This window comes from Antennarius striatus, chromosome 24 (genome assembly GCF_040054535.1).
Source record: "Antennarius striatus isolate MH-2024 chromosome 24, ASM4005453v1, whole genome shotgun sequence".
Taxonomy (NCBI): domain Eukaryota; kingdom Metazoa; phylum Chordata; class Actinopteri; order Lophiiformes; family Antennariidae; genus Antennarius; species Antennarius striatus.
In genome coordinates this window covers 2,258,266-2,270,910 of record NC_090799.1, presented here as the reverse complement: position 1 = coordinate 2,270,910, position 12,645 = coordinate 2,258,266, and the positions used below count along the sequence as shown (strand labels likewise).

Genomic DNA, 12,645 nt, shown 5'->3' with positions numbered 1-12,645 from the left:
TGGGGAGTGCGAGTTAATCTGCAACAGGAATTACATATAGCGCTTTCAGGTTTGCTGTCACTGTCAGTATGGCTCGCCATAATTGTGCAAAGGTCACAAAAACCAACGGCGGCGGGCGGGGGGGGACTCTCGTGACGGATGTATTAGGAAGGTCAAGCCTGGTCTGTCTGTTTTTAGAAAAGGTCAGGAATGAGCGACACTCAGTGAAATCGTGGTGTTTTGGTTCACATGATGTAGTTTAAATATGTGGTTTTAAAAGGCATAGGAAGTTTTAAAATTGTATGTATTTTGAGAAAAATTGAAATTCGCTTCACGTCGCCTGGAGAAAATCTTCTTATAATTGCTTTTTTTTTTATTTAAACTCAGACGGCACAATGAATCCGAGACATTCTCACATAATAGATTCCTCTCTTTTCCTTACATTCCATATCGGCCAAAGAATTGTTAACAGCTTCTCACTGTCTGACCTTATCATTGAAGTATCAGTCTGCGTTGTTTACATCATATAGAGGACGCCCAGCTGATGTACTGACCTTCTGGAGATCCTCAGCTTTCAAGCAAAAAAAAAAAAAAAAAGGAAAGTGTGAATATGTCATGTTTCTCAGCCATCTGGGCAGAATTCAATATTTAATTTTCAAGTAATAAGTTAAAAATTTTGCAATCCGTACATACGACGCGGAATGATCAGCTGTGATTTTTGGAGAATCCTTAATATTTTGCTCGTTCGGTGGTGGTGGCGGCTGATGAGTCTGCTTAGACAATACAGATAAACTAGCGGTACGTATATATGATCGCTGGGCCTAATTTTCCTGGCTGAACTTTTGCAAGAGTTTCATTGAATATTAAGGACGGCAAAAAAAACTTTGAGACAACAAGAGAAGCGCCGATGGGAAATTCTATTTCGTATGCGGCTGACCTTTTTGACAATAAAAAGGATTAACGCAATTTATTCAGGTGGGATTAATCGTAAATTGTCGAGAGAGGAAAGCTGCGCATCTTTGAATCCCTGATTTGGTGAAGTCGGTGTTCGGAAAGTGAAGATTCTTCTGTTCATCAATGCTTTTCAGCCATGAATGATCCAGTCATGAAAGGTGGAATATTAGAAGACTTTTATGGAACTTTAAGGAGCAACAAAAACAGTAACATACAGATAGCATAACGAGGAAGAAGACCAATTTAAATAGATAGGCAGTCTCATACCACCAGTGAGACTAATTTGCAGTGTTTTCAATAAATCACATCACTTTTGTCACATCACTTTATTCCTATTACTCGGCGGATGAGTGGTAATGGGGAGATATGTAGACAGAAGTGTCAAAATATTGATATATATAACGGAGTTTCGAGAGAAATGTTTCTGGACTGGCAGCGGTCCAGGCCAAGTGGGTTAATTTAGCTGTAGCCAGAGCTGACGGAGCTGAACGTTCGCTCTCTATCTCCCTGAATAAACACACTCAGATACTCCACTAAAGGCCAAACCAAATCCATAAAGGGAGGAAATGAGGGACCCTCTTCCCCCCCCCCCAAAAAAACGGTAGTCCTTTCGAATTCGAGTGAAGAAATAACAGTTTAAAGGTCGTTTTTTTGGTGACTCTAGAGGTGACAGATTGGTTAGCTCCACTCAGGTATCAAATACTTTCATTTGTGCTGTTCCTTTTATCAGGTTATACAAACACAGAATAACAGTATTCTGACAGAAAAAGGTCAACCCCACTCCCCCCACCCCCTGGGGCTTCCAGCATTTAGGGGTAATTCCTCAGATGTGACTGCTGCGACAACTCCGGCATCTTAATTCCAAACATTTATTTTGACCGCCACAGCATCAGGATGTTAGAACGGAGAGCAACGCTAAGAAATGCTATTAAGACTCAAAGATAAGGAGTATCCATGGAAGTCTTTGTCAACTATATTTAGCCGTTATTTGGATGCGAGAGTCACAGTTGTGGTCCATTTAACATTTGTGCCACTTGCTTGTGAGATGGGTTTTGGTGGTAATAACTTCCCGCTCAGTTGCGGCGCAACCAGATAAGCCTTCTGGCAAACAAAAAGTCTCATCTTGGTTTAAAAAAAAAAAATCTTATTTTTCGTTGTTTTCTTCTTGTTTTCATAGGAGAATGTTCTTTGTCAAGGACTTTGCATGTTGTGATCAGAAAGTAGCGCGCAAATCTTCTTTAAACAACACCAGCTGGAGTATTTTACCTGGGAGGAAATGCTTTAAAATAAAGAATTAAAAAAACAAAAGGGTCAATACTGAGTTGAAAAAATATGGAGAAGTAAACAAATGGTGAAAGAGTGTTAATATAATTTCCATATCAAAACGCCTAATGTGTATTTCATAGGGAGTGTTGCCTCTGATGCTCTCAAGCCGCCGATCAAACAAACAGCATTATCAGCCTCTCACACACTTTATCCAGCACATCTCTCACATCGTCTCCACACTGCTTTTAAAAAAAAAAAAAAAAAAGAACTTGTCAAATCACTATATTGACTCTGCTTTTTCTCTCTGCAGGAGTACCAGATCGATATTATCTTCGCCCAGACTTGGGTGGACACCCGTCTGCGGTACAACAGCAGCAGCAGCATGCCAACGCTAACCCTCAATAGGTAAACCCAACTCACCCGGGATACGCTGGGGGGTGGGGGGGAACATTCCCAATTTTGCAGCTGCAGCTTCGACAGACGTAGCCCTTAACTCATTAACCGATGCTACTCTTTTATTCTCTCCGTCGCAACGATTATTGTATTTTCATACCCAATCTCAACTCGAGAAGCACGTTTGTCTCTCTCTCTGAGGGAAAAAGGCCTGTAATTAATGGAACAAATTGATTGGTGTGCTTTGTTTCTCCCCCGTTTTGTCACAAGGGTGTTTTATCATCCTCTCATGGGGAAGTGGAGCTACATCACGCATTTCAGAGGAATCCAACAGTAATCATTTCATACCTGCTCTCTCTCTCTCTCTGTGTCTCTCTTTTATTCAATCAGCAATATGGTCGGCTTAATCTGGCTGCCAGACACGATCTTTAGGAACTCCAAGAATGCTGACTCTCACTGGATAACGACGCCCAATCAGCTGCTCCGGATCAGGAACAACGGAACCATACTTTACACACTGAGGTAAAAAAAAAAGTTGCAGATCAGATCAGTTTTGCAATGACAAAAAAGGAATTTTAAAGAAGATTAAAAGAAAAAACAAGCAGATTACAGTATTTTCCGGACTATAAAGCGCACCGGATTATAAGGCGCACCCGATTATAGGCTATTCTAAAACTTTTCATATATAAGGCGCACCGGATTATAATTTAAAGGCTTTTAGGTTTCGCTATATAGCACGGAGAATACTGTACTGCTCTAAATTGATGTCAATAGTTATATGTTATGTGCAAACCTAAAAAGTCCAAATGAAGTACGCAAAAACTGTTCAAAAGGTGGCGTTTTGATGGAAACGCGAGCTGCAGAGACAGTTTGATGAGTGATTACGATGCGCAGCACCTTACTGCAGGAATTCCAGCTGGGATCCTTACATTGGCTTTCATATCCTCCTTTTTGATGGCGCGTTTTTTTTCTATGTGAATTCTCCTCTTTGCACATTTTCAATAGTGGAATTTGATCAGGAGTCCTCGCTTTACCTCCTGTCTGTCAGGCGTTGGATCGTGTCCACAAAAACCACTCAGGTCCTAGAGTGGCATCTGGGTTTATGAACCCTCGAGATCTGACATGAGCTCGGAATCCAATTTCGCCCACATGTCCAGGATTTCAAAAACCAGACTTTCGGTCGTACGATCACGGAGTGTTTGCTCTCAGCCCCTGTGAAGGACCGGGCGTTAAAATAAATAAATAAATAACTAAATCCCTCACAAACCCCGCCAAACAAAAATGTTTGTTTGTTTCTAAATATCTCATTTCGCTCTTGCTTATGCGAGCCTCTGATGAATCTGAAAATTATTGTTTCATTAAAAGGATATTAACTCTCAAAGAGGCATATGTTTTGGGACGCATTTGCACTTTGACTGATGGATCTCTCACTTCCTGCCTGCTCTCTCAGCCGCCCCTCGTCCATATTCGGACTTCCTACTCCCTGGAAGAGCTGCCTGCAAAATAGGCACTTGTATGCACTTTGTTCCCCTATGAGCAAAAAAGAAAAGCGAGGAAACCCTTTTTTCCTGCTTTGAAGGAGGCTCCTCTTTTGTGCGTCAACGTCAGTCGGTTAATGAGATCGGGGACAAAGACGCAACAACAGAAGAAAAAGCCCATTTTTTTCCTGAGCGACTCGGTTTTACATCCATTACTTCCTCCATTGAAACCTAATTTATGGTCGACGTATTTTATTTATTTATTTTTTTGCATGGGGGGGAAATCCTCCCTGTTGCTTTCCCAAAGCATCTGGTGCACCAATTCATCCAATGATCTCTCGTTTCTAGAAACCCTGACCCATAAGTCAATTCAGTCTTTGCAAACTCAAACACTGGATAATATTGATTAAATCTGACATATTCCAAGCATCAGAATGTAATCCCCAAACCTTCTGGTTTGAAGCGATTCATATAATAAAGCAAATAATGGATCTTAAAAGTTTTTAATGTCGTTGTCTGAGCTTGTCTGCGTCTGTCTCCCCCCCCCCCCCCCCACACCTTTTCCAGGATGACCATCAACGCTGAATGCCAGCTGCAACTCCATAATTTCCCGATGGACGAGCACTCCTGTCCCCTCGTCTTCTCCAGCTGTGAATATTGGCAATCGCTTGCACACACACACACACACACACACACACACACACACACACACACACACACACACACACACAAGCTTCATAAATGCGAGTCAGAATAGCAGCGACAAAATGATCAGTATTGATGGAGCTGATGTGGAAGACAAAGACGGAGGAGGGAGGGGGGCGGGATTTGGATGATGAATCGCATGAGGGAGATGGAGGCGATGACCTTGATGCTTTGGGGGCCACAAGAGGACGTCGGCATCAGTGGGGGCCATTACCGCCCCTAATGATGAGTGTTTTCATGATTCATAGCCACACCTGTTCGGTTGTGATGGTTTTTTTTAGGTAAGTGGGTGGGAAAAATGTATTTTTGTAGGTTTTTCGATCAGACAGAAATCACGTTTTTCACAGTAAAGGTGGCATTTAGGCTTGAAACAGACTTCTGAAAGGCTAATGCAGCTAAAAGAACCGAGACGGGATGACATAAAAGTTATAGTAATCGTTTATTTGAGCTCGGGTAAAAAAAATAAAAAAATTTGAAAAAAGAAGAAAGGTATCACTTTGATTTGAAACAATCCAGACGAGAAAACTCCCCTTCCATAAATAAAAAAGGTTAAATATTTAAACAAAGGTTGCATTTACGCTTCTGATATCACCGGCGTGAAATTAGTGTCCTCAAAAGCCTTTTTTGATTGTTCCATCAAACATCACCTTTAGTGAGTCACCCTTCACCTGAAAAGCCCCCCCCACACACACACACACCTTAAATCACATTTGATTTTATTATGACGGGTCATTCAGTAGGCATCCTCCGCCGCAGGCAGTGATTTAATTTAGCTCATAATTATTATCTGATGGCGGGTTTTTTTTCTGTCAGAGGCCGTTATTAAAACACCTCTCGGTATCAAGGTTGGGTAATCTATTGATTAATTTTTTTATATATTTTTACATCATAATGATGCAGCATGTCATGTTTAAATGCAGACTTGCATAAAGTCTCCACTCTGAGTGGCAGGGTTTGCGTCTTTTTGTCATGTGAATAGAGTTGACTTGAACCCAGAAGTTTTTAAATGTGATGAATTTGAATACACGCCCACGACGGCATTAATCGTTAGCAGCGAATGCTAACGTCTGCTTTTTTTTTTTTTTTTTTTTAATGAATGGAACATAATTTATAGTTTCCCCCTATTTAAAACTCATGACAGTGTTTTGTTTTTTTTTACTGAGGATTTTTTTCCGATCAGAGAAAGATCCCTATAATTAAGCTACGGCGGAAATTAAAAAAAAAAATTCGATGTTGGTGAAAGTGACTTCCAAACGGCCCCGACGTGTCTCAGTTCAAGGGATTTAATCATCTCTGAGCGGAACAAAGACGTCACATTTGGTCTACATTTGTGGTTATGAACATTATTTTTGACAGACAGCAGAAAAGATACAAAGAATAATAAGATTCCCATTTAACTTTCATCAAGTATTTATCCATTTAGCAGAAAAGAAACGTTTTGGTCAACCTTTGACTTCCGAAAAAGAAAACGCTCCAACGATATTATCGTCATGTTTATTTGAAGTCTTTTTGAATCAGTGTACATCAAGGTGTCTGACAAAAAACACTCATTATGAAGCAAATTAGAAACTTCACAATCTATCTCATTTATGGAGATCACACATTCAGGACTGCATTCATAATGTTATACGTGAGCAATCCGACACCTTGAAAACACGCTTTTGTTTCCTGGCGTCACTCTTGAGACCCCTGAACGGCTTTATCTTTATTTTTAGTTTATTGACTTCATACTAGGTGAAGGAAATTTAAAAAAAAAAAAAAAAAAAGTCCTGACAGCTGGTCGAGCTCAGAAGAAAAGATATGAAATGCCTTGATGATGATGATTACAAGCACTTTGGTTATCCACTTCACAGGCATGGCGCAATCATGTCCTAAAGAACACCCTCTGTGCTGCTATTTTATGGGATAATTTTCTCTGTATATGTCAATGTATACATGCTGTGGCCATTAATGATTGCTTAGAGGAAATAAGCTGTGTTCAAAATAACATTTTCAAAAGACTCAGAATAAAAATGGACCTTTCCATTCTAAAATAACTCATATTCTAACTTGTTTCTTTCCTGAAAGAAAAGAACATCTGTTAACTTCTTCATAGGAACATTTTGAGCTAAACACCTTTATGTTAGAATAAAAATATTTGTTTAGATTAGTTCAAAATCCAGACAAGGCTGGAAGGGAGTGTTCCTAGTTTTGCAGGTATGTGGTCGGAAATTAAAGCAAAAAAATGACTTTTAAGACTCACTTAGTGACAAATTTTACAAATTCATTGGCGATTCCCTCAAAGACAGAGAGTCTAGATAATAAAATGTTCAACGACTGAAGAAGAGCTGCAAGTTTATTCAATATGATCCTATCTGAATCCTTTTGGTTCCTCGGCATACATTGCAGATGGAGCTGTTTGTTGGATCGTAGCTTTTTTTGTTGTAATTTTTTGCGTAGCTTTCTCACCAAAAATACTTGAAAATTTGATAATGTTGAGTTTAAAGGTGGTTCAGCAAAGCCAATCAATCGATGCAATCAAATTCAAGCTGCGTTTCCGACATTTTTCTGAACATTTCCGTCAAAACGATATCTAGATGTCTTGCAAAATGTGTCAATCGGTGCAACACGTTTGATATTTCTTACCAAAGGCGAAAAATTCTCTAGAATGCCAGCTGTATTTTGTGTAAATATATCAATCAGATGTTAAAAAGATGCACTGTTCGTGTTTTTTCCTACATATTATTGACACCCAAAATGGCTCAGTAAGACCACCTGAAAAATAGTTCTTCCTGGAAAGAATACAGAATTAGCTCCATCCCAGCGCCCTTGAGACAGGCGAGTCACGCATTGGAGGATGTAATCAGCACTTAGTCACTCCAGCTCAAAAAAATAAATAAAATAGACCTCCATCACGACCGCCACAGGGCTTATTACAATTTTTTTTAAACCCCAGCCACATGAATGGTCAATCATCCAAAGTTGTCACTCCGATTTTTAGCTTCTTCACGGCTTTCTTGTCTTCGTTTTTAAAAAAAAAAAAAAAAACCCTCACAGGAGAGGTGCATTAAAAGTTTTGGTGTGGGTGAGAATGACAAAAGATATATAATGTTGAATGCTTACAGGTTGAACGTATTCCCAAAGCAGCTGATGCCATTAATAAACTGTTGCCGACCTTTTTGTAAGTGTCGGGTGGTTTGAAAAAGAGTCGCTGCTCTGCAAAAAGTGCAGATAATTTTGCTTACGGTCAGCTGTTTTGTTTCCTCTTACTTTAATACGCAATGCGATACAGGTAATATGCACGCTGGAAATAGAAAAGCACAACTTTTCTGTGGGGTATTCCACACGTAGACGTAGGAGCTGCATTGGCGGCTTTAGTTTTAAATGGGTTCTGTTGTATTTGTTCTGTATTTTGTCGTCTTGATTTCTCACTTGCTTTTCCTTCCAATCTATTTGCTTCCAATTACCAGCACCTGTCCCCGATTATCCGTCCGTGTTCTTCCGTCCATCGTGATTACCTCAACCGTGTCTCATCGTCTTACCCCTCCTGTTTCTCGTCTTCCTACCTCCCTGCTTCTTCTTCTTCTTCTGTTTTGCACCAGGCTTTAATCGACAAACAACATCGATTCGTTTTCCCCACCTGTAGCACAAATTCTGCACTTTGTAGCATCTGTTCATTCACCTACCTTAACCTATTTCTCATGGTTTGACGATGATGTCACGGTGAAGAAGAGGTGGGACTTTTTCCATGACTGGAAAAAAAAAAGAAAAGAAAATTAAAAAAATATTCTGATGTTATAACTGGACTGTTTACATCACCATAGCAGAATTGGACATCCCACGTTTTTGTTTTCTGTTTCGTATGATAGACGGGGATTATAATTAGAGCTGAGGACCTCAGATGAGTGTAATTTATAATATTGGGTTAGACCGTGTTGCTTCGGGGGGCTTTTAAAGGCATGAAATATGACACACATTGTAGCTATGAAGACACACAGTGGTAATAGTGTTTGCAGTAAAGATAATTGTACAAACACACCAAGAGAAATATGATGGCAATAACATTTTATGTCTATATTAGTGTTGTGTAGTGCATCATGGTGATTGCTCTTATTAGTTATAGATAGCTATCCTCTAAATGAGACATTTACATAATTAGTCTGGTTTCCCTCTCGCTCATTATTTCTGTCACTCATTTATATATATATATATATATATATATATATATATATATATATAATATATCGCTTCCACTTATCAAATGAGCCCCCAAAAAATTTTTTTATCTTCTTTTTTTTTTTTTTTGGTAACTTGGAAAAGTTGACATGTTTCATTGAAATTCAACACCTTTTGGTGATTTCTCGCCGCTTCACCCACCCCGGCGCCGATCTGCGTGTGAAATCCTGCCTTTTTTTTTTTAACACCGAAAAAATGTCGTGGATGAATACGCTCCGGCTTTCAAGTGTTTCAAGCAGGCCTCTCCATGGGAAAGTAGTTCCATTGAAGTGTAACAATAGGCTTGTCAAAGATGCCCAGCCTTTTAATTTTGCACTATAAAATATATCCACTTATCCCCCAAAAAAGTAATTTTTTCTTTAAACTTGTTTTTTCCCAGCTGAGATCCGAATATCTTGCATTAAAGCGGACAGACCATTTAAATTTCATTTGATTCAAGGGCATCCTTGAGACCGATCGACTGGTGGGGGGGGGGGAAGGGTGGAAATTATCCTCCAGAAAGTAAAAAAATGTAAGACTCAATCCTCCATATTGTGAGGAGACTACAAAAGATACCAGATTGCTCTGCAGTCCGCTGACTCACCATTAAAAAAAAAAAAAAAAAAAGTTACTGTATGCATTTACATAAATGAATCGTGCTTTAATTGCGGCGTTTCTTTCATATAAAATCTGTGTTGGCTTCCAGACGGCTACCCGAGGGATGAGATTCTGTACAAGTGGGCTCACAACTCTGTGGCCACTTCGGACCAGAAGTACTGGAGGCTTTACCAGTTTGATTTCATGGGCCTGAGAAACACCACAGACGTCCTCACCACGACGGCAGGTAAGGGAAAAAAGAAACCGAACCGTTTATTTTGTTGCGTTATGACTTTTTAGTCCCTCTGATTGTCGAGTTTCAAAATAAAACTCCACGTGACTTCCTCATTGGCGCTCACTTAGCACCACGCCCATAAATGTAATCGTATAACTCCATGCTCAGAGCTCATAAGTACTCCCCTGGGGTGTTAATGCAAATAGTTTTCACCGATGACATTAATCACCAAGATTAAATATTAAAAAGGAAGTTTTAATTATTCACTCCTTTCTCCGCTGCCCTTCCTCTCGGTCTGGTTATTAGGGGCCTCGTCTTCTCTGATTTAATTCGGTTGTTTCAGGAGGCAGCTGGAGAAACACCGTCACAGTAATTATAGCTACACCTGGCGCCAGGTGAAAACGCAACACATGTTAACCCTGCTTAACCTTATTTATGAGTTGCCCTACGTTGTTTTTTTTGTCTTCTGCACATGTCTGCTTAATGTGACCTTTAAAATTCGCTTATGAAAATATCCGAGGAGCAAGACTTCTCCGTGCAGATGATTTGTTTTACTAAATGGCAAAGAAAGATTGATTTTTGTCCCTTTTTTTACATTCAAACAGGACATCAGCAGATTCTATTCTATTCTGTTTGCTTTGTTTCCTGTGGCCCGTTGGGAAATCCGAACAAGCATCCCGTTTATGCCTCATAAGAAACCTGCTCCCGTCTTTTTGTGTTTCTGATCACAAAAAAACAAAGGTGACTGATGAGCGCCCTCATCTCCACAAACGATGTTTTTCCCGGACTCCCAACGCAGCATCGAAATGCAGTCGACTAAAAAAAAAAAAAAAATCTGCTGAGACGCTCAAAAAAACCTACACATCCGCCCCATGCTGTTCAGGAAAATTAGCACTTTTCTCATTTATTACATCCTTTCTTTTCTTTTTCTTTTTTTTTTTTTTACTTCCTGTTTCAGCTCCATCTCCACATGCATGATGATTAGATCCCCGGCTAAAAATATCTATCATTAATTTACATCATGACAAACTTGGAAAGTGCATCATTTCTCTTGCGTTTTTTTTTTTTTTTCTTATTTCCTGTTATGCATCACTTTTTTAATTTTATTTTTTTTACTTCATTCCTCATAAAAAGTTGGTTTTTGAAGTTTTAATGAGGACAGAGTGGACAGATCTTCCACCGCAAATCTGCCGTCGTTGTCAATACAGCGGTGTCCTCTCCGAACCGCCCCAGTGTGAAATCTCAAACGCCGCAGCGCTGTGTTCCATTATCCCATCGTAAAGTCCTCCAAAAGCTTCTATTATGTCTACTTTATTTTTCCCGTGTCACATAAAAAAAAAAAAACGCTGATGCGTTTTCTTTCGTTACACGACCAGCATGTAAATTTTCCACATCCCTTTTTCTTTTCTTTTGGAAGAATGTGTCATGAAAATTGCTGACAATCCCCACTATGTATCCGGGATCACATCGCCGGTATTCCATTTCTCATGCTTGATATATGAGCGCCTCGATATTCTTTCGCAGCAGCGCTCGCTAACCTTCAGCTGACCACAGATCGCATTTAAATCGCAAAAAACGCTTTAAAACAGACTTAAACTCACATAGACAAAGAAAAGTTTGCTGCTAGGAGTGTCAAATCTGATGTATCGTCGAAAGTTCCTGAACTCGATCCATTAGTGAAGGAGCTTTCTTGGATAACTATGATACCAATGTGATTATCGTGCATCTGCAAACGATTTGTCGAAAAACTCAAGTCTACTGGAGGCTGTGCTTTGACACACTGGCCTGGATTGACTGTGCAGACAATACGATCTGGACTGGATCCCATTCGCACCTGTGGGAGCGACAAACACAAGCGTTGCGATCACATTGTGCTCTTCATTCTTGCCAATGATTGGTGAGTTGAGCCATCTGCGAAGGAGAGGACAAAAGAACGTCTGGATGCGTTTCTCGATGTCTCGAACAGTGGAGGATTATTAAAGGAAACTCTCCAGTCATATTTAAAGTAATGAACATCTGATCCTTTTTGTCAAGGTTACATAACAATCTTGTCTCCTGCCAGCTGGAGCGCCAACCTGCTTTTTTGGTATTGAGGCGTGCGAGAACACTAGATTTATTTTTTTCCAGTCTTGCCATTACCCATATTATCTTACTTCAGGCAATTATAGACCTCATTCCAAAAAATATCAGAAGAAAGTGAACACTTTTCTGATGCCTGGTATGACCAATAATAACAAGTTTTCAAATTTCAGTGAAGTATGTCGACTTTCCACCGTCTTAATTAAAGTTACTGAAGACCTGAGATCTGAGTGCAGCTTTAGAAAGTTCTGACAAGCCAATTATAAATTGGAGTGATGTCTTTCTGGAGTGGTTTCAGCTAAAAATTCTGAGAGAAAAAGGGGCGCTGTTTCATGTGGAGTTCCCCAGGGATCAATCCTCAGCCCCTGAATGATTTATAAGCGCTGCACCTACACAAACCTGTCTTCTTCTCCTGTCAATCATATCTTAAATTGCAGGATAGTTTAACAATCTCACGGTAAAATTAGATTATTTTGTATTAAGATGCACCTTCTGGATTTTTGCTGGATTCATGTTGAAGGTTCCGTCTTTCAATAAAGTGAGCTCCGCTGTCTCTCAACAGGCGACTACGTGTTGATGACGGTGTACTTTGACCTCAGCAGACGGATGGGCTACTTCACCATCCAGACCTACATCCCCTGTATCCTGACCGTGGTCCTCTCCTGGGTCTCCTTCTGGATCAAAAGCGACGCCACTCCGGCGAGGACCGCCTTAGGTAGACGCCCCCCGCCATCCATGTATCGGTGTGGGAAACCCAGTAGAACT

General features: G+C 40.1%; 1 protein-coding gene across 1 annotated transcript in view; it reads left to right on the top strand.

The window, feature by feature from the left end:
• LOC137591655 (gamma-aminobutyric acid receptor subunit gamma-3-like) overlaps nt 1-12,645 on the top strand; it is a 34,685-nt gene that overhangs the window by 12,020 nt on the left and 10,020 nt on the right. Inside the window, exons 2-6 of the mRNA XM_068309793.1 lie at nt 2,510-2,604; nt 2,983-3,114; nt 4,638-4,720; nt 9,676-9,813; nt 12,443-12,595. Coding sequence (XP_068165894.1) covers nt 2,510-2,604; nt 2,983-3,114; nt 4,638-4,720; nt 9,676-9,813; nt 12,443-12,595 — 601 coding nt within the window. The remainder of the gene's footprint in view (nt 1-2,509; nt 2,605-2,982; nt 3,115-4,637; nt 4,721-9,675; nt 9,814-12,442; nt 12,596-12,645) is intronic.